Source organism: Mus caroli, chromosome 3 (assembly GCF_900094665.2).
Source record: "Mus caroli chromosome 3, CAROLI_EIJ_v1.1, whole genome shotgun sequence".
NCBI lineage: Eukaryota > Metazoa > Chordata > Mammalia > Rodentia > Muridae > Mus > Mus caroli.
Window position 1 is genome coordinate 131,799,276 of NC_034572.1, and position 22,718 is coordinate 131,821,993.

General features: G+C 43.1%; 1 protein-coding gene and 1 non-coding gene across 2 annotated transcripts; both read left to right on the plus strand.

Annotated features, from left to right (window-relative positions):
• The first annotated feature begins 1,868 nt into the window (after positions 1-1,868).
• Positions 1,869-18,825, plus strand: LOC110291936 (alcohol dehydrogenase 1-like). Its single transcript, XM_029475528.1, has 9 exons — positions 1,869-1,924; positions 3,063-3,164; positions 9,188-9,326; positions 11,756-11,843; positions 11,951-12,170; positions 12,352-12,612; positions 13,573-13,708; positions 17,718-17,856; positions 18,747-18,825. The coding sequence occupies exons 1-9, from the start codon at positions 1,886-1,888 to the stop codon at positions 18,775-18,777; spliced, it is 1,155 nt and encodes a 384-aa protein (XP_029331388.1). The 5' UTR covers positions 1,869-1,885; the 3' UTR covers positions 18,778-18,825.
• On the plus strand, positions 2,137-2,295 carry LOC115030809. Its single transcript, XR_003836381.1, has one exon. It is a non-coding gene; the product is annotated as a U1 spliceosomal RNA (small nuclear RNA).
• Positions 18,826-22,718: the final 3,893 nt, after the last annotated feature.

The window sequence follows — 22,718 nt, forward strand, 5'->3', positions numbered from 1 at the left end:
AAAAAAAAAAAAAGGATTCTGGTGATGTACAACGTCCCCCAAATGTCCCCCACCAGCTGGGGGTCAAAGGTTCGAATTCAGGAGCCTTGGAGACATTTCTTATTTTAACTACCACATGTATGTATTCATACTGAGTTGAGTTTCTTGCTTCTACAATCAGTAAAAGAGGCTTCCTAAGATTCAGCAAATGCAACCGTAAGCAGCCTAGCTCCAAATGCAGGCTAGCCTTCAGGTGGCAATCCAGCTCAAAGACATCAGCCAGAAGGCAGCAGTTCAAAACAGAAGTTTGGGAGCAGTCGGCAGGGTAACACAAGATTTCAGGTGTGTAGATCAATGCTGAACCCCGCGCTTTCGGGAACCAATGGTCACCTGCTACTCTTAGAGGCTAGCTTTTATTTTTACATAAAACTGATTCAAATGTGGATGGGTCATGTCGCACATGCGCCAGGAAGGAAGGAAAATGATTACTGATAAAATGGTACTTGCTAGGGAGAGGAAGGCAGGCTCTCAAGAAGGGACATAAGTGGTTTGAAAGCTCACGGTGAAGCCAGGCCAGCAACATTAATGGAGACTGCTCGAGATTCATCGTATAGTCAGAGAGAGGGCATGAAAGGATCGGGAATGGCGAGGATATGACAGCTGCCGCAAATATCCAACGTAAAGTCCGGCTTCATTACAGCCACTCCCTGTGACCGGAAATACTGCAGGAGGGATTGGAAGGGCTGGCTAACGTCAGGATGGAAGAAGAGTCACGTGTCTGGGAAAGCTGAAGCCTACAAGGTTCTCCATGACCTTTCCCAAGGGTCGTGGAAGCAGTTAAGTAACTGCTCAAGAGAGACTCTGACCAGCAAGGCACAGAGAGGTCTCTGAGACTGTGGAACTCCTGTGCAAGAAAGCCATGCGGAGAGTTCCAGAGATGCAGCCTGGTGATAATGATGCGGCTGCTTTGAAGCCATCCTTGTTCCTGCAAATGATGCTTCACTCCTGTTAGGAATCCCAATAAAAACTCAGTGGTTCAACAAGTTAGACTCCAGTGCCGTCGTTACTTCAGTCTGCCCTGCATTCACTCTCGGAGGTGAGTAGATGCATGCTCCATGCTTCTCTAGGAAATATTTGTCAGAAATTAATAATTGCTTTTCATTGATTGTGCCAGTTTAAAACATAATGTGTGTGTTTTTTGATGGTTCTTGTTTTCTCGCTTATATTAATGCTTGATGTGTTTCTCTTTCAAGGTGTTAAATGTGCAGAGCTTGGTAGGACACTCCCATACACCTGGCACTCGGCAGGTAGAGGCAGGTAGATCTACTACAACCTGTTTAATTTCACTCTCTCGTACACTCGCCCCACCTGAACACCCTTCATCAATCTGTATTTTTCTTTCTAATTTTTTCTCATTCCTCATAATCTCCTCTTTTCCTCAGCCCATCCACAAACTCAGAGCAGCTGAAACAGGAATCCTTGTTTGAATCTTGGGACAAGCTAAACCTATAAATCTTTAGGAAGTTTGGTCTGCTTGTCCAGAAAGGAATGAGTGAAAACATGTAGCCTAAAAGCGGTGTGCAGGATCAGAAGACAGGATGTACAAACGGTTCGCTGCAGAACCTTTTCTTCATCTCTTTTCTTCCAAAACACCCACTCCCTTTCCTCTTTTGCTTCTACTCCACCATCTTTCCTCCTCAGCTTTCCTTGCCAGCTTCTTCCTTCTGTTATCCTTCTCTCTTTGGATTTTTTTCATTTCTCTCTTTCCCTTCTCCTCCCTCCCTGCTTAGTGCATAGCATAGCGCGGCTGAGTCACTGTGGAGTAGAAGAGAACATTTGTGCTCAGTCCAGCAGGTAACCGCTAGAGACAGAAGAGCCCTCCAGTCTAAACCTTCCAGAAGCAAAGATGGAACAAGCCAGCCTCGCCACAAAAACATCCGGCAATGTAAGTCAGGTTTGCTCTTGGAACATAGTCTCCTGAGTGGTCATCATTATATTTGTGTGTGTGTGTGTGTGTGTGTGTCTGTTACTATTTAAGGCTCTGTTGAGAACATGTTTTACACAAATGAAGAACTATAATTTGCAAGTCAGTTTTAGAATATTACTATCAAAATTACAATAAAATAAGAACTGTTATTAATTAAAGAAAAAATGTAGAAACTTGCCCAAAAGGGGAGATACTATGATCACCGAGGTGTTTTTCCTGGCATGAGGCTCCTCCACTACACTCCACATCTGCTGACCCTTATCGTTTTCCTAAATTCAAAAAACTACATAATTTGTAGTAGTTGGGGGCTGTGTTCCCACTTCTCCCTTATTTTTGTGTTGAAAACTAGAGAAACAAACAACTTAGTCAATCCTGAGAAGTTAAAACATGAAATATAATGCTTAAATTTGTATCTTTAAAATATCGACTATAAAGGAAGATCAATACAGCAAACTGAACTGTGTGGAGATTTACAGGCTAAACTGAATACATGCTAAAGGGTGGGGGAGGTAAGTTGTAAAGGCAAATTAAATGATCTAGGTCATATTTCACTAGGACAGACTTTGGTTAGAAAAATAAAATGGATAATGACTCTTGTTTTACTTCCAAGGTAATGCTCATGTTCTCTAACTACATTCTTTGCATGACAGATTATAATCTTCTCTAAGTAAGTAATTAATATTAGAAACTGTAATGCAGACATTTAATTCAGAGAACAGAATTGGATTTCATGAACCAACATTAATACCCTGTGACATTTTAAATACAGAGAAATCAACTAAGAATTCCAATCAGCTCTCTGGAGCTAAAAGAATGTGTAATATCCCTGTAGCCACATTTAAATATACAATACACATATGTGTATAGATGTGAACTCATCTCCCATTATAACATTTTATTTCAATTGTTATCTAAATCAGACAGACATAAAATATAGATGTGATTGTCTCCAATGAGTAAGTAGATTATTTCACCTCAAACAGACACAAGCAGGATGGTTGGTTGGACAGTGGATGCGAACTGAACACCACGTCTCACTTGTTTGTAGCTCATTAGCAGTCAACTAGCTTTTGACTTCATTTCTGTATGCATATAGGTCATCAGATGCCGGGCAGCTGTTGCCTGGACCACTAATGCCCCGCTGTCCATTGAGGAGGTTGAAGTTGATCCACCAAAGGCTGGTGAGGTTCGAGTTAAGGTAAATAAGATGGTCTGTTGAGTAGGTGTGGGTTGTGTATATGTGTATTTGCAATGATTTTATAATTTAGGAAATAAACAGTAGTCTATACTAAAGTGAAGACTTCCTATGATTCCTAACAGATTGACATTAGCATATAGTAATAGTCAAGTGGCTTGCTGCATTCTGCTAAAAAGGTCACAAACTTAAGATATATAAATACCAAGTGGTCAGTAATCTTTTAAAAAAAATACTATTGCTTTTTAGACTTAAAAGTAAAACTGGAGAGTTGGTTCTGTGGTTACAGTACTTGATATACAAGTGGGAGGCATTCGTTTGTAGTCAGAAGTTGGTGACAGGAGAATCCCCAGAACTATCTGGCCATCCAGGGGAGCGCTTCTGTTTCAGTGGGAGACCTTGTCTCATAAAAACAGAGAGAAACAAATGAGGAAATAGAATTCTGCTTCTGGCTTCTGCATATGTGCACACATACAAGCACATGCACACATTCGCTCACTATAAACACACATACACACAGGAAACGGTCTCCTCTCTCTCTCTCTCTCTCTCTCTCTCTCACACACACACACACACACACACACACACACACACACACACACACGGATAACCTCGTGTATATATACACACACAGGAAAGCTCATGCATACCTGTACACACATACACATAAATTAAGGTCTGTGCAAGTCAATACAATTATTGGTTCTGAAACCTCCTTCTCCCACAGTTACTGAGCTATGCTAATATATAGCCATTTTGGTAGCTATAGAGCTAGGCTGATATATAGCCATTTGATAGCTATAGGTGTCCTCCAAAACTTGTGCTGAAGTGTAGTTGCCAATACAATGGTCCTACAACAATTTCTCTGAAAAGTGAGGGTGTAGATCCCAGGGCCATTGCCCTCCCGAATGGATTAAAGCTGTGAGTGTAGGAAGAGATTACTTATAGGCCCCTAATAAAAGTGGGGCTGGAGAGATGGCTCAGTGGTTAAGAGCACTGACTGCTCTTCCGAAGGTCCTGAGTTCAATTCCCGGCAACCACATGGTGGCTCACAACCATCCATAACAAGATCTGACTCCCTCTTCTGGAGTGTCTGAAGACAGCTACAGTGTACTTACATATAATAAATAAATAAATCTTTAAAAAAAAAAAAAAGCATGACTCTGCACCCACCCAACTCTGTATCACACACATTCACCTGCAGTTGACCCTGTTGTCACAGCAGGAAGGCCCTTGTTGCATGAGGGACATCATGTTCTCAGATTCACCGGATCCCAGTTGTGAGCCCAAGAAGCTGATAGTGTGAGACTGACACCATCTGTGGTGCTCCAGGACATCACTAGAAAATAGCCTTCCCCAGTGTGAGTAACTAAGGAGCCTGGACTCTCTCTCCCACACTGGGACTCTCCAGGTATGACAGATAGACGATACCAGGAATGAATCAGCCACTTTCCTCTCCCATTCTCATTAGTTGGAAAACGTTTGCAGTAGTTGGTGTCAGGTGAGGACTGAGTCTGCTCCAGCAGCCATCACAGAATACTATCATCCATGTGCTTGAAACGAGCTTTGTTTTCACACGGTTCCAGAGTCTGGAAGTCTCCCAGATGAGGGTACCAGCATGACTGAGTTCTGGTGAAAGCTCTCATCTTGGCTTAGATGTTCATCTTCTTGCTGTGAGTGCGTGTGTGTGTGTGGTGTGGTGTGTTTGTGTGTGTGAGGTGTGTTTGTGTGTGTGTGGTGTGTTTGTGTGTGTGTGAGAGAGAGAGAGAGAGAGAGAGAGAGAGGGAGAGAGAGAGAGAGAGAGATCTGGGTCTCTCTCTCTTCATAAAGATAGCAACCTCACCATGAAGCTCTGAATTCGGGACTTCATCTGAGGTTGGCTACCTCCAAGGCTTCCACCTCCAAATGCTATTATATTAGGGGTTGATTGGAGTCACCATATGTAAAAGGTACACAGTCCAGTTTATAGAAAGAGCCCATGTTCGCATTCCACTGCCCATAGGATAGAGACGTCACTTTAGGGGGATATGTGCCATTACCACAACTCTACTATACTACATAGATGCTCTAGCCAGGGGAAGAGGGAAGTAGGGGGCTGAGCATTCCACAGCTCTGCTAGTGGGGCTAGCTTTATTTGGGAAAGAGTGTGGCAGAACTCATATCTTGAGAAGTAATGAAAAAAAAAGAACTACTTGGGTCTGAGTTCTGTTCCTATAATACAGCTGTGTATTTGAAGGTTGTTTAACTGACAGATTCAATCTCAAAGGTGTGTTGCTCATTTGTAACTGGCTTCCAATAAGTAACTAATTACTTAGTTAGTTACTAATTACTTAGTTAACTAATTAGTTACTACTAATTAGTTCTTGGTAACTAATCCAGTCTTGCCAGACCTAATTTTTCCCATGAGATTTGATCCAGTCTCCTTTTAAAAGATATATTTCATTTTTAAAGTGTGTGTGTGTGTGTGTGTGTGTGTGTGTGTGCACAAATGTGTATGTGTGTCTGTCTGTCCATGTCTGTGTCTGTATACACTCATGTGCCCCTAGAAGGCACAAATGATATCTGATACACTGAAGCTAGAAGTATAGACAGTTGTGAGCTCCCTAAATTGGGTGCTAAGAAGCAAATGCAGGTCCTCTGCAGGAGCAGAAAGCATTTTTGTTTGTTTGTTTGTTTGTTTGTTTGTTTGTTTGTTTAAGACAGGGTTTCTCTGTGTAGCCCTCACTGTCCTGGAACTCACTCTGTTAGACCAGGCTGGCCTCAAACTCAGAAATCTGCCTGCCTCTGCCTCCCAAGTGCTGGGATTAAAGGCGTGCACCACCACTGCCCGGCCAGAAAGCATTCTTAACTGATGAACCATCTTAACAACCCTCTCCATCTAGCTAACCTCTTGAGGAAGACATTGAGCCAATCATGAGGGTATTGCACTAGACTCCATCCATCAAAAGCATTGCCAGCTGTCAATACTCGTTACGTTGGGGACCAAGAGCCGAGAACGTGGACCTCTTGAGGGGCAAACCACAACAAATCCACATCAGAGATCTTGGTGATAAGCAATCAAGAGAGATCTGGAAACTCCATGAGCAACGCAGGAGCAAGCTCAACACAGAGAACCAAGCAGAGAAGCAATAGTCTGTGCTAAGATCTCTTGAATTCCAGGAAATCTAACTCTGTGAACCATTCGAGGCTGATTTCCCCTGAAGACCAGCCAGAGTAGACATTTGAGAGCAGCAAACAAATAAACAAAAGTATCCAGAGAGATGGGAGTGTAGGTCAGCTACTTGGACCAAAGGCCTGAATAACCAGACCAAGGAAACAGATAAATATCTCCCATCCCCCAAAGAGCCCAGAGGAAGAAAGGAAATAAACACCAATGTGAGCAATTAGACTGCCAAAAGAGAATAGTAATCTTACAAAGAATTTGGAAAGCTCCAAGGATCAATTGCTGCTAGCCAGAAAAACAAAAAACAAAAAAAACTTGGTACTGTCAACATGTTCCAAGTGAAATATACAATCTGAAACTGATGGGACTTGCCTCCAAACCATCCAGCTGTGGAATCTCTCTACCCTGGAGGGAAACTAACTGACCTTTGGAAATTGGAACAGCTAGAGAAAAGAAACAATGGCATGAAGAAAAGGCAAGAAAGTTGTTTGCTGTAGAAGGGCCTTTGAAGACTCCTTCAAAGGCCTTTCCATTTCCCTCCCACATGTTACTTTGTGTGAAACAGCAGGCAGGATGAGGCGCTTGTACGAACCCTTTGGATTGAGCCTGTTTGCTTGCTATGGGAGGCAGGGAAAGCATTGCAATTTCACCCAGGTGTCCCTCAATTATGTGAGGTCACTGTCAAAACAGACTCTAAAGTTCCCAGTTGTCTGCTTTACCACAGCCCATAGAATGTTTAACTTTGCAGCAAAGCACCAGACAGAATTCAGTGATCTTGTCATTAATATGGCAGTCTGGAAAAACCTTGAAGACAAGCGGAAGTAATCACTATATTCTTTGGGCACAATAAAATCACGAATGTGAAACTATGTAGCCCAGCATTAGAGAGTGTACTCTGCCTCTAGACTTGAAGATGTACCATATTTTTCTCTGAAAGACTCTATAATTTTATAACCAGGTATTTTTAATACATGCACACAGTATATTTTGGTCATATTCACTCCAGTCTTACCTTAACTCCTGATGGCGTCACCGCCCACCTCCCCATCCTCTCCCTGCATCATGCCCGTTTCTTTCTTAACACCCCACAGGGTCAGGTTTATGCTGCTCCAATATGCATGGTGTGGAGCCATCCCCTGGGGCACAGTTGACCTACCAAGGATCATACCCCTAAAGGAAACTGTCTCAATGGCTCCTCAACTAGGCATGAAGGCTTGTGAACCCTGCTTCCTGGGATGTTAAATGGCTTGACTTTGTGCATGCAGCCACAGCTGCTGTGAGTACAGTGGCGGTGATGTCCAGGGGACACTGTTTCTCCCTGGTCTTCCTCAGTCTCTGGGTTCTCACAATCTTTCCAACCCCCCTTCCAAAATATTGCCCAGCCCTGGGGAGCTGGGTGATATTGATGTCTCATGTATGGAAGGATGTGTGACACACACTATCTGCACCTTAACCAATTGTGGGTTTCTTCATTAACTGTCATCCACAGCAGAAAGAGGTATGAGTTGCAGTAATCTACGAGTCAATATATATGTCTTTTGAGGACAGTTTGGTATAATGTCTAGTTAGCAATAAAACAGTAGTAACAGGTTTACCTCTGGAGCCTATGCGCTCCCAGTCATGGGTTTTGGGCCAGAGTAATGGTACCAGCACATTTTCCCTCCTGTGGAGTGGGCCTTAAACGCAATCAGAAAGGGGTTGATCACCCCCATAGCACGTCACTACGACACCCATGGACACATCCCACCAGCCTGGTCATTGCTGCAGCTTGCAGAGTTCAGAGGTAAAACTGTTGGTGACTTTTTTCTCCCAGTTCCACACATAGAGCCCTCCAGTGCTACCAAAGTAAGCCAACAGGGAGAAAGCATCCCAGTCAGAACCAGCTTAATTTCCCATGTCTCTGGTGTTTTCAGGACTAGGAATCTGACCAGCAAGTTCCTGCTGAACAGCAGGAGCCATCTCAACAGCTTACAGTGCTTGAGGGGTCCCTAAGATACCCATGACCAACAAGTCAAGGGGGGCATCCCAGACCTGGCACTGGACATTTTAATTGGCAACCTATGGCTTCTGGGAGGACACACACACACTTACACTTTTAGAAAGCTTATAAAATAGTATGTTTCCATATGGCTTTTTACATGGCTTTTTTAGAATAACTTTAGAGTTAATTATCCTTGTCCCACCCACTACTCCACCCTACAATCTCTACTCCCTCTACACTTAAACACCCCTCTCATTATTCCCCTTTCACTTCTGCCTGTGATCTCCAGTTAAAGCATTTCTTCCCTCTTCCCCTAGTGGCTTCTTTTCATTTTCCTGATGTGTTAGTTAGGATTTCTATTGCTGTGATAAAACACCAGAATCAAAAGCAATTTGGGAAGGAATGGCTTTATGTCATCATCCCACTCTCAGATGACACTGCATCACTGAGTGAAGTCAGGGCAGGAATTAAAGGCAGGAGCTGAAGCAGAGGCCACAGAGGAAAGCCACTTAGTCACTTGCCCCGCCCACTAATGGCTTGCTCATCCTGCTTTCATATACAACTCAGGACCAGCCCAGGATTGCACTGCCCACAGTATACAGGACCCTCCCACCTCAGTTACCAAGACAACACACCCACAGACTTTAATACAAGCCCATCTGTTGAAAAACATCTTTTTAATTAAGATGTTCACTTCCCTGTTATATCTAGGTTACATACAGTTGATAAAAACCGACCCATACACCCGACTCTACAACTTTCCATGTTAAACATGCAAAACTAAAAATTTGATGCCAAGATCCACATATTAGTGAGAACACAATGAGTTTGTTTTTCTGACACCAGACATTTTATATCCAATTATTTTTTTTCATGTTTCAGATTATAGCCTCTGGGATCTGTGGCACTGATAATCATACCATAGAAGGGAAAATGAAAACGCCATTTCCTGTCATCCTGGGCCATGAGGGAGCTGGAGTTGTGGAGAGTATTGGACCAGGTGTAACCACTGTAAAGCCAGGTAGGTAAGGAGGCATGATACTGATGCTATCTAGGGGTGCAGGAATGGGTTCAGCTTCTCTGACAATTAAAACATTAACAGGCAGGGGAACAGTGCTCCCAGAAATCTCAGGGAGTCCCAGGAGAGCCGTCATGTGATAACTGAGAAGTCAGGGTCCCTCTGGATATGTTTACTTTTATTAACAGAAAGAATTCAAGAGCAATCACAAGCAAGCTTGGGGACAAAGATTGGACTCAAATGGAAGTGTGAAGACAGTTTATTGGAGCCTAAAAGGGAAACCGCAGGTCAGGCAAGCTGGGAGGGAGAGGAGGAGTGGAGAAGAGAAGGAACAAAAGTCAGGTTGCTTGTGCTGAGACCGTCTGGAGGTCAGCCTCCTGGTCACAAGTCAAGGAGGAACGCTTTAGGAATAAAGAGCAGGGAACCCTAACACATTAATGTATCGAGTGCAAGAGCATGTACATGCTCTAGGTGGCCAGCATCTGAGAGAAAAAGAATAAATAGTCAGGTCTTCCTAGGCTGGCCTCAGACCCCAAGTCTCAGGATGGGTTAACTGGTAGGGATAGCATTATGTTTCAGGCCTTCTGGAGAGGAAAAGCATATTACCTTTGGGTGAACCTTTGGGTGCCCTGTGTATTAGCTCTTGTAGGATCAGACAAGGGCCTATCTCTGTATAGAGGCAGATTCCATTCTTTACAGTATAGCGCCAGTTCCTTTCCTAATTCCTACTCTGATTCTTCCCCCAAGGTAAAATAAAGATCTCAGAACTCAAGCCAGGTGTGGTGCTGCACGCCTTTGATCCCAGCTCTTGGGAGGCAGAAGCAGGCAGATCTCTAAGTGTTAGAGGCTAGCCTGGTCTACAGAGTGAGTACCAGGACAGCCAGGGCTAAAATCCAAAAACAAAAACAAAAAAAAATTTATTTAAAGCTCATCACATATTGACAAAACCATCAAACTTCATCCAGACACCAGATATCGTACAAGATATAGGCAGCCTGGGATCCAGAATCCCAGACTGGAGGCGGAGTTCAATGGCGTGACACTTGCCTACCATGCACAAGACTGTGTTCCTCACACCAGCCTACTGGAAATTAAACTAAGAATTGCAATATATACATTGTATCAGAATATTGGTAAACATAGAATTTGTGTGGTTACAGAGCCCTTTTCTACACACACACACACGCACACACACACACACACACACACACAATGTATCCTAATCTTTTTAAGTGTGCAGAGTTGTATCGTGTGTAAGAGTTCCTTCTAGAACTTATATTTACCTTCCCCGTGCTACAGACCTTCAGGTTTCAAACACTTGATAATATCATTATGATTATCATTGTCATAGATATTTTTGTTTTCCTTCATGTGTACTGTGAGCATGCTATGTCAGAGAGATGGGTGAACATATTTGTTTCTTTCCACGGTGTCAGAATATACAGAATAACAATATGTTCACATGATATAGCAGTTTTCTTGGCAGCAGTTTGCTAGACATTGTTGCCTGCCTTGCTATCAAGCACTGGCTGAGGCGAACGGGAACTGTTGATCCCCGTCCTCGTTCCTAATCTGAACTCTCTGATGACATGTTACACATCACACAGTAAATGCCTTTGTTTGTGTGTTGACGAATATGGACTACAGAATGAGTAGATATGTAGGCTGCAGCGGCAAGAGATGTCTAGGGACCTAAGAGACAAAGCTGGAAAACTGAAGGAAATGCAAATAAATAGCGGCTTTGCGAAGGGTAAGGTCTACCAGATGGTGCTCTTCCTGTGTTCTCTTAGGAGCAGAGTCATTACTCCTCATTCTCAAAAAGGAGTCAAAAGCTACTTGTAAAGTCAAGTCTTTGGGGGCAATCAATCTGAAAGCCCCGTTTTATAGAGGGCCTCAAGACAGATCTCAATCATGTATAAAGAAATAGATACTCTGAAAAAGATCAATTACCTTGTCTAACTAATTTAGCTGAACAGGGTTAAAGGCACAAGCTGTCTTTTCTCAACATTACAACACCTCATAATGAGTACTGATTTTAATTTAGCTCATGTATAATTCATTCTTCCAATAAATATCAAATTCTACCAAGATCTAATTCTTCTTTTCTCCTGGAACATTGAGCCAAATAGACAAGTCTTTTACATATCATCAATATTAAGGTCACTCTTACATTTAACTATCTCTTACCTTTGAACCTCAATGTCATGAGATGTAAATACCCAAGTTCTTTTTTTAATCTTGCAGATCTATTATATTAAAATTGATTATTTTAATCTCATGGTGAAATGATAGTTAACTTCATGTAAAAGGCTACCTGCAACTCTTCTTATGACAAATTGATGACACCTGCCAAAAACAGTGCCCAGTAGTATTAACTGTACTTCAGGCCTGTCATGACTTTCCCCATAACTTTCTTTATTCTTTTTCTTCAGGAGATAAAGTCTTAATGTTCCCTCTTCCGGAATGTCGAGAATGCTTCTACTGCCTCCACCCTGAGGGCAACTTCTGTGAGAAAGAAGAGTCAGTTTCAATGTCTTTTGACTTCTCACCTCATTCCCTTTCCTCATACAGGATTTGGCACAACCCTGATAATGTCTGTTTTTTTTTTTCCTGTTGTTGTTGCTCAGTATTATCTCTCCAACTGGATTAATGTTGGATGGGACCAGCAGATTTACCTGCAGAGGGAAGAAAATCTATAATATAATGGGGACCAGCACATTCACGGAATATACTGTGGTGCATGAGATTGCAGTGGTGAAGATTGATGCTGCTGCCCCTATGGATACAGTCTGTATCATGAGCTGCGCGGTGCCGACAGGCTTTGGAGCTGTGTTTAACACAGCTCAGGTGAGTCGTTGTTCTTCCTGTGTTCTTTGCAGTGACTGCCTACATAGTCAAGGAGGAGCCACATAGCTGGAAGGCTCCTTCACCATGGACAAAACCTAAGGGCTTTCCCCCTCTCTTTATTCCCTACTAATACAAAATCACTATTGAAAGTCTAACAAAGGTTTATCCTTTAAAAATACAGGTCACCCCTGGCTCTTCCTGTGTGGTGTTTGGACTCGGAGGAATTGGCTCTGCCATTGTCATGGCCTGCAAAGCCTCTGGAGCGTGTAGAATCATTGGGGTTGACATCAATGAGGAGAAGTTTCCTCGGGCAAGAGCCTTGGGGGTCACTGACTGTCTCAACCCTAACAAGCTGAAGAAGCCTGTGCAGGAGGTGGTGAAGGAAATGACGGGGGTTGGTGTTGACTTTGCCTTTGAGGCCATCGGACTCATTGAAACCATGGTGTGTGTCTTGGGCACAATGGGGGCATAACACATTAACACATAAGCTTCAGAAAGAAGGAATTTTCCTGTAATTTGTTTTATTTGGGAGGAGTGTTGCAAATTGAGCCCAGAGCCTCTAACATACCTAACACAATTCTATACCTCTATAGTCCTAATGTAGGGCTATAAATTTTTCCCTAGCATTTTTGAACACATTGATATGCCTTGCATTGTTCTGAGCTATTAGCCTATTCTATCCTATTTTTAGATCACCTTTCTAGATAATTAATAACACTATCTTCATTTTAAAGATTAAAGATATTAATTATAGTGAATTTAAACAGATCACTCAAGGTATCATAGCAAACATACTCCATGCTATTTGATCATAAAACGTCTCCCTGATTCCCCCTGAAAGTACACATTGTCCCTGTTATCAAGTTCTAGGACACAAACTGTGTACCCTGTCACACCTGGCCACCTATTCTCAGTAAACCAATTAAAAAGGCCAAATTAAAAGTAGAAAACAGAAAAGGCAGATTTATTCAACGTGGTCACACTGGGAAGAGGGACAAAAAGACCCCAAATCCATCTTCTAGGTCCTGAAATGAGAGCAAGGTTCAAAACAGATACGCACATCTAAGCAGTCCTGGTCCCGGCGTGATCTCACCTACCCTTAGCCAATCCTTGTCTGGGCTTCAGTCTCATCCTGTAAGGAAGTCTAACAAGCTGTTAGATCTGTGTGAGATCTTTCTCCAGGAGACAAGTTTCCCCTCTGGCTGGTGCCCTTCTCTTCTCCTAGCATGAGATTCATAAGAAAACACCCATTTCCCTGAGGTTAGTTGTATCAATAGTCTGCTAGTCTGATGAAGAGGTGCACAGGCCTCTTTAGAACATCTTCACTTCTATCAGGACAGTTACAATTTACATGTATGTGTAAATGCTACTGAGATATTAACCAGTCTGTTTCTGCGTGTAGGTTGCAGCTTTGAAGTCATGCAATAGGAGCTACGGAGTGTGTGTGATTATGGGAGTAGCTCCGACCGGTTCCCAGCTCTCTTTTGACCCATTGGTACTTCTCCCTGGAAGAACCCTAAAATCTTCCGTTTTGGGAGGTAGGTCTTTCAGTTTCCTCTCTCTTTTAGAACCCTAAATCCCCCTGCATGCTCTTTGGAAGGAAACAAGGAAGGAAGACCGGAAGAAGTAGAAGGCAAGGCAGTGTATCAAAAATGATAAGGTGAGGTGGGCCTGGAGTCTCATGCGTGCAAGCCAGCACTCAGGATGTAGATGAGGAGGTCTGCCACACAGTTGAGGCCATTCCAGACTGCACAGTGAGGTCCAGGCAGTCAGGTATACACAGAAAGACCCTCTTCTAACTTCCAAAAAGGACAAGTCTATCTTCCCGAAAGCAGTGTGCCCCTGTAGAAACAAACGGAGTGCTAGTCCAACACTGATAAGATATAGAAGGTGTACTGGGTGATAAGCCATGGATGGCCTATGGAGCACCCCTCCGTAGAGAGGAATAGATCACTGATTTGGTCCCTGCGTTCCCATCTTGATACTCAGACTACTTTTCTATTTTAAGACAAAACAGATCATTACAACGTGGGCCACAATTCATCCTCTCTTCTCTAAAGACCTCCAGATTCTACTCCATCACTGGCCACACCCATATGCTTCCTCCAGGTTCTACTCCATCACTGGCCACACCCATATGCTACCTCCAGGTTCTACTCCATCACTGGCCACACCCATATGCTACCTCCAGATCCTACTCCATCACTGGCCACACCCATATGCTACCTCCAGATCCTACTCCATCACTNGCTACCTCCAGATCCTACTCCATCACTGGCCACACCCATATGCTACCTCCAGATCCTACTCCATCACTGGCCACACCCATATGCTACCTCCAGATTCTACTCCACCACTGGCCACACCCATATGCTACCTCCAGATCCTACTCCATCACTGGCCACACCCATATGCTACCTCCAGATTCTACTCCATCACTGGTCACACCCATATGCTACCTCCAGATTCTACTCCATCACTGGCCACACCCATATGCTACCTCCAGATTCTACTCCATCACTTGTCACACCCATATGCTACCTCCAGATTCTACTCCATCACTGGTCATACCCCATATGCTTCCCAGCCTAACATGTCTCGGGGAACCTGTGCAGTGTTAAATGTTCTGAGGCCACGTTGTCTAATGCAGTGACTTCTGGTCGCATGTGGCTATTGGCTACTCAGAAGATGGCTCGTGGGACCCGGAGGATGATGAGTCAGTTGTGTTTCATTCTTCTTTATTTAAATTCGAAGAACGACAGTGGATGTCACAGCACATGCCTTACTGCACGTGCTAGGAACACAGAGGGAAGTCGATTTCTGTGAGTTCAAGGCGACCCTGATCTGCATAGTGACCAAGTTTCAGGGTAGCCAGGGTGACATACTGAGACCTTGCCTAAAAAGTAAGGAAATAAATGTAAGCAATCAAGTATGACTAGCATTGCCGTGTTATTAGATAGCATGGCTCATATTATCTTATACCCTAGCCTTAACCAGAGTGCTCAAGCAAGCCTGAAGATTGATGACTGGTCATTGGTGATTGATTAATGATGGATTGGTTGATTGATTGATTGATGATTGTTAATTTAAGGTCTGGAATCGAAAAACTTGGCTTTTGGCTGTCAGAGTTCTCGATGGGCATTACCCATAAACAAGTCGTTCAAACTCTTAATCCCAGTGCAGGGTGAGCAGTAGCTTTTCTTATAGAGTGAGAACTAAATGAAAGATATACACATTAAAGTGTTTACCAGTAAAAATAAGCCATCAGTTGAGGTATTGGTTATGGTAGCCCACAACTCAAGAAAACCTGAGGCCCAAGATTGCCAAAGATAACCAAAGTGGCTTGGCTTTGCTTTGGTGGCAGTGTATGTTTGTTTGTTGGCTCTGGGATCCTCTCCATTATTCCTTGAAGTGCTTTTGTGTAAGTGGAATATGAAGTTGGATTACTGCCCAGCTGATCACATCACAGAGAGAATGTTTCCACTGACCAATCTTCCACTATAAAAATTTCATCTTTCAGACACTCAAAACTTATCAAACTGGGTAAAATTCCCCAAACTAACCCATGTAAAGAGTAACTGAGTGCGAAGAATGGCTAGGTTTGTTTTACAGCTAACCATCTATCTTTGTCCATTTTCTGTTGAGGCTAAAAAAAACACCTGTAGGTAGTTAATGTATAAGGATAAAATGTTTGTTTTGCTTTTGTTAAGATATTTTTTATTCATTTTTCTTCTTATGTGTGGGTGTTTTGCTGCATGTCTGTATATGCATCATTTGTGTGCTTGGTGCCCTCGAAGATTAGATGGACGAGGGTCTCAGAGCCTCTAAATCTGAAGTTACAGATGGTCATGAGCAACTATGTAAGGGGTAGGGGTTGGTCCCAGGTCCTCTGGAAGAGACACTAGTGCTCTTTAGCACTGAGTCATCTCTCCAGCCAAAGTCAGGATATTTTTATCAGAGCAACAGAAAAATTAATTCTTAATTAAAAATTAATTAAGAATCTGAAATTAACATCAAATAGAAAGATAGGGGATTTGCATAGCCAAGATGACCTCAAGTGTGTGGCATAGGATTCAGACCCATGTCTGTGGCTGTTGGGTAGAGCCTCTGGTTCAGCACCAAGGTCTACTCTGTTTGCAGCAGGATCAGTACCCACTCAGCAAGAGAGAAGCTGGGAAGTAAACATCAGGGGAAGAATTGCCTGCTGGGCTCTCACTGGGCCAATGGCCTCAAGCTCTTCCTTTCCCCAGACAAGATTCTCTGCTGCCTTCCTCTCATGACACTGACACCCTCCAAGTTCTGTAGTTTCTTTTCCTGTCAGGCACTATGCTACCTTAGAGGCTTTCCCTTGCTTTTAGGCGGACCCTAGAAACCCAAGCAATGGCTGCAAAAGTGAGTGTGTTTCTCTCCAGGTGTCTGAGTTTACCAGTTTTGTGCCTGGCTGCCCTATTTCCAGACTTCAATTTTGTACCTTTATTTTCATCAGCTACTGCAACCCCAATGTCAAAATCTACAGTTTATTCCCAAACCTTCTTGCTGTGCTGTGTGTGTCTCCTGGTGCTATTGACGACACCAAGTGTGTAATGGCGTGAGAGCGTGCTGTAGAGGCACACCAGATACTCACCCTTGGTTCTCAGTTACCAATGAATAAAACTAATAAACTTAGTCCCTTTAAAAGAATTAATAAAATTCCCCAACAATAAAAATATTATGAAAAAAGGAATTTTCATTTATAATTTCATTATAGATGAAAGAAGCTATAACAGACATAGTCTTGTTTTTCCAGTTTTATGCTAACTGGTTTCTAGACTAGTGAAAAACCTGCATACCAACTGGTTGTGCACTAGCCAGTTATTGTATTGTGTCTGTGGTATGGATGTTTAATGTCCCTCAGGTATGTAAGTTAAAGGTCCCCAGGATGGTGCTACTGATAAGTTCTGTGGTCCTTTAGGAGGTGAGTCTTCTGGGAAGGCCTTAGGTCACTGGATGTACGATTTCACATGAATCTGTCCTGGTGGTTTTTTTTCCTCTGTAAAAGAAAAGAACAGAAATAATAGACTCAATGCAATCATGCTCACAGTACATCGGCCCATGGCTCTCCATTGTTTTCAGGACATTAACTACTTCCTATAATGTTCACCTCCAGCTGATTTGATCTGAGTTAATCTCAGAATCTTGAATGAAGTGAGACTGGCAACCCAGATCAATCAGCTAGCGAGGGTGCAGGAAATGGTCAGTGCCCTGAAGACAAAGAAGAGCTTTCAGTACATGGGTTATAGCCATGAGAGTGTCAGGTAGGAGGGCTCTCCTAGGGCCCTGGTAATCATAATTCTGTCCATGACTGGATTCTTCTATGCAACAAACTGCTTTGACACTTAGGTAAAGAATCAATGGGATAATGAATGACTGACTGCACCTATAAACACATTGATAATTATATAAATTATTAAATATATTATAGATTATTAATTATAATATTATCACTGGAGTCCTCAGTCAGATTTGATATGTTTCACATCCTATTAATTTTGTCCTTTCCTTCTACAGGGTATAAAACCAGAGATGACATCCCTAAACTAGTAACTGACTACGTACAAAAGAAAATCAACATAGATCCTCTTATAACCCATAGACTGCCTTTCCCAAAAATCAATGAAGGATTCAGATTGTTGCGAGAGGGAAAATGGTAAGTATTCATGTGAATGGGGTGTGTGTGTGTGTGTGTGTGTGTGTGTGTGTGTGTGTACATGAGACGTTCCTGGGTGTGGTGACATACATGTGACTTCCAGTCAAAATCTTATGAAAAGTCCCCTATGCTCCCAAATAACTTTCCATTACCCTCATGACAACTTGTGACAATAAATGGTAATTAACCTGCCTGATGAGTTTTTGAATATCACATTTAGATCTCTAACACCAGCCTCAACTGCAATATGTCAAGTGCAGGCATTGGTCAGGAATAAGCTTTGGCTTAAAAGAACAAATAAGTAGGAAGGTAAATGGATAAGCAAACTTTCCACCCATGAGTGCTTCCAAATGGTGGGTTCAGAATGCTTTATCTAGCAAGGCTCTTGCTAACAGGGAGCTCGGTGTCCAGTACTCTTCCTGATGACTATAGCTTGGCAGTGATTGAGAGTGTAGCCCCACGGGTGCTGAGAGAAAGAACAAAATGGCTGGCATTTCCATTCACACTGCAACCCAGTGATTGTCTTCCCACGGCCGTTCACTCTTAGAAAATAGATAAATGTTATGGAATTACTACTCTAGCTCCCACCAGATTAGGGAGGAGTCACCTGAGGAGTGGCAAGGGCTCATGGAGTAAACTGTGCCCATAACTGAGGGACTGATTGCTCGGGGCTGTCTGCTGCTATCCTTTATAATTCTTATTGCTCCATTCAGATCTCATAATTGACAGTCATCTGCTGGCTCTGACTACAGGTATTTTCAGTGTCCATAGAGGGGCAATGAAGGAGTGAGGAAATGGAGAAGGGCAGGCAGTCTCTCTCCTCAGCTATGTGTGCTCTAATGGCTTTGGGCTACTTCCTTTAGTCACGTCAGTGTTTACTCTTGTTTCAGCATCCGTTGTGTCCTCTCTATGAGACCCTGATGGTGACGAGCACACTGGCATCTCAGCAGTGCTCTTCTGTGCTTCTTTACCTCCTTGGAGATTAAACTGCAAACTATGGAGATCAGAACTGGAAAGACACACACACACACACACAATTTTAAGGAATTAAACTGTTAAAGATAATAAACTATCTCAAAACTCTTGTCTGTCTGTCTGTCAGGCTAACTATCGATGGGGAGGAAAGCAGGAATTGATTATCTGTAAGACACGAATCCACACTTACAGGCCCACTTTAGCTGTGTTCTGTTTTGCATGTATCTAAAAGCTATTTAGGATTATAGCCCATCCACCATTCCAGCTGTTTATGCCAGCACCGTAGACGAGCACATTTGTGTCTTTCCCCCAGTCTCAGCATTTGTTGAGTAACAGTGAGCTCACAAGGGACCGCAGTCCCAATGGCAACAATTTGTGAGATACATCAGCTTTCCTTGATGGCCCTGGCTGAGGTCAGCATAGGCAGTTTTACTGCAATTTTAGTGACTAATATTAATTCTCAGATCGCATATTACACATCACACCGCAAGTGTTTCTACATATGATATATGCAGGTTATAGAATGCCTCTCATGAGTTGAGGGGCCACAGCAGATATCAAGAGGCTTTAGAGGTCCTGAGAAGCAGGGAAACTAGTAGAACTAAATCTGTACTGGTGACAAACCAACCTGAGCTGTTGCTTCTCTAGAGCAGTAGTCCTCAGCCTTCCTAGTGCTATGAACCTTTAATACAGTTCCCCACGTCGGGGAGACTCCGAACCACAAAATTATTTTCACTGCTACTTCATAAATGTAATTCTGTTATGAATCCTAATGTAAATCCTGGTGGTCTTAGGTGACACCTGTGGAAAAGTCATTTGACACTCAAAGGTTGAAAACCACTGTGCTAGAGAGTTTGCTGAGACAATTATAGTGTCAGGCTTCGGGGTCAGAATTGAGACCAGAACAGAGACAACAAGGCAGGACCAGGGTGGATAGATGAATGGCAGATTGCCTAAGGTTTCTATCGCTGCAACAAAACACCATGACTACAAAGCAAGTTGAGAAGGAAAGTGTTCATCCAGCTTACACTTCCACATGGCTATTCATCACCAAAGAAAGTCAGTACAGGAATTCAGTCAGGTCAGGATCCTGCAGACAGGATCTGATGCTAAGGCCATGGAGGGGTGCTGCTTACTGGATTGTTTCCCATAGCTTGATCAGCCTACTTTCTTATAGAACCCAGGACCACTAGTCCAGGGATGGCTCCACCCACAGTGGACTGGGCCCTCCCCCATTGATCACTAATTGAGCTTCTTCCTCTCTAATGACTCTAGCTTGTGTCAAGTGGATATAAAACCAACTGGGACACAGGTCTAGACAGGTGAGTGGGTAGGTGAGCAGGTGACACACATGTCAACAAGAGACACTGAGCCAAAGGCCCTGAGATTGTTGTGAGTCATCTGCCTGTCAGTCTCTTGATACACATGCCGAGTGGTCAGTGAGTGCTATCTTTATCTTCGAGCTAGATGTTACCTCATTATAGGACTTGGATGAAAGTGTTTATCCTTGCCTTGGTCTGGTGTGGCTGGTAAGTTCTTAGGCCTGCTTTTCCTGGGTGATTTTAGTATTCTCCCTGTATTTCATGCATTCCATGTCTCATAACATCTTAGATCCTTTCAGTGATGTGTGTTTTAGTGTTGTAATGAGCCATAGGTCACCTGCACACACTCTGGAGTACCTTCTAGTAGCTGTGGTTAGTTGATCTCTAGGCCAGTAAGTGTGTGGGGATGCTCCAGCTTTCTTCTTTGCTGACTTCCCCCCCCCCCCATGCCATTTTTTGTAAGGGTTTGACTGAGTTCTTCTCATCTTTGACCATATTCTTCTACTTCACTGGAGTCCATAATGGAGTAAAATGTAAAACAAAGGAGAAAGCATGCCGTACATTGTGATCTCTCACTGCTTCCTGGTTATAGACCCAATGTGACCTCACATTCCCATTGGCATGACCCCCTTGAATGACTATTATACCCTCAGACCAGGAGCCACAATAAGATCTTCCTTTTAAAAAAAAATTGTCACAACAATGAAAAAAGTAATACATACCTGCATTCAATTTCATAAAAGAAACACTAATGGATGTTGCATGTAGCCTTTTGATACCCAGCCATAGCTCTGGGAGTCTACATGCCCCCACCCAGCTTCCCTTGAATCCACAAATAAAAGACATGTGAGCATGTCTGTGCACACACAGTTGTTTGTTTTTCAACTTGACTTCTTGGCATAATTTCTGGGTGCTACTATTTGCCCCCTGGAAAAGTATGCCCTTATCAATACTCTTAGTTCTGCACCTCCCACCGGTCCTAAATTTTAGTTGCTAAACTCCCACTGACCACCTGCCTATAGAAGTTGCCTGTGTGATCATTCCCTTTTGAGATCTCACATGGATGGTCAATTTATCTCCATCAGAAGCCTGCCCTGAACTCTCCTCTCCTCCCTTGCGTCTCTCTCTCTCTTGCCTCCAGGAACCTGGAAGTCCCACTTATTCCTCTGTCCAGCAATTGGCCCATTTCTTTCTTTATTGACAGATCAAGAACCAATTGGGGGACAAGACCTTAGCATCAGCACTGCCCCTACAAATAGACACAAAGGGCTGGATTCAACACAATAATAGTGGGTAATTTCAATAACCTATGCAACTAAACAAATAGATAACCCAGATCTGTCTATTGGAGGAGTTTCCTTGGCTTCACCCTGAGAATGTCTCAAGACTGTGTCTCAAGATTAGCCTGCTTTTACCAAAGACTTAAGATGCACAGTGATCATCTTTCATATGTTTCATTAGAGATGATCAGGTAAATTTCCTTTGCTCCATGAGCCTTCACACATCCTGGGGCTTCCCCCTAACAACCTCCTCAAGAAAACTGACCACTTAATTGTACCATGTTAGAGTGGGACTTTCTTAGACCCACCAGCGGTATAAATAATGAGATTGGAAGCTTCTAATTAATACAGTTTAAAACTTAGGCCTTTTGCTTGGCCAGTCTCCCCAACCAGCTCATCTAAATGTTTTAAGAAAAGCCAGCTCCCAAATATTTTAATTGTGGCAGGGAAAGTCACTAAAAAGGGATTGTAAGCAAGGGATTCCTAAAAGCAATGTTATTTTTTAGAAATAATACAAAAAGGGGTCCCCAGACTTCTGAAATATGCAGAAGGTGTGGCAAAAGCCAGCACTAGACCAACCAGAAGAATAGGACACAAGCAAGGTCACACCTTGTCAGGAATGCCACAAGAGGCCTCAATAAAATAAAACAAAACTGCTCTGGATCTAAGCATTAATAACCCAGATATCAAACCTGTGCAGTTCCAATAGATAAAACAGAAAAGCCAAGAAAGATTGAAAACAAAAAGTATTTTGGCAAACTGCTATAAATAATAAGAGACCAAAATTAAAATCATAGTTAGATGAAATTAAAATCAAAGGATTAATGGATACAGGAGCAAATCCAAGCATTCATAAGATTCCTAGAACTAACTTGGCTACTTCAAAAGGTATCAACACATCTCCTAGGAAATGGGACATTCATTGTCTCAGGTAAAACAAAGTCTAAAACAGATTAAATGCATAGGAACAAAAGGTCAAATATAAAAATTAAAGCCTGAATACAGACAGTCATACAAAGAAAAAATACGACGGGAGCCCTCTGCCTCAGGAGCCACAGAGCCACTGAGGCAGCACCCTTTTCGGGCCGCAGAAATCCGGCCACCCTCCCAGCCGGAGGAGGACAGGAGTCCGCCCGGCATGGGAGCCCTCTGCCTCAGGAGCAGGGAGCGCCATCTTGGTTCCAGGACTCCGCCGAACTGAGGAACTTAGTCTGCACAGGTGAGAGTGTGCACCAGAGAAGCTGACAGCTTCTGTGACCTGCCAAAGCAACACAGCATCTGGGAA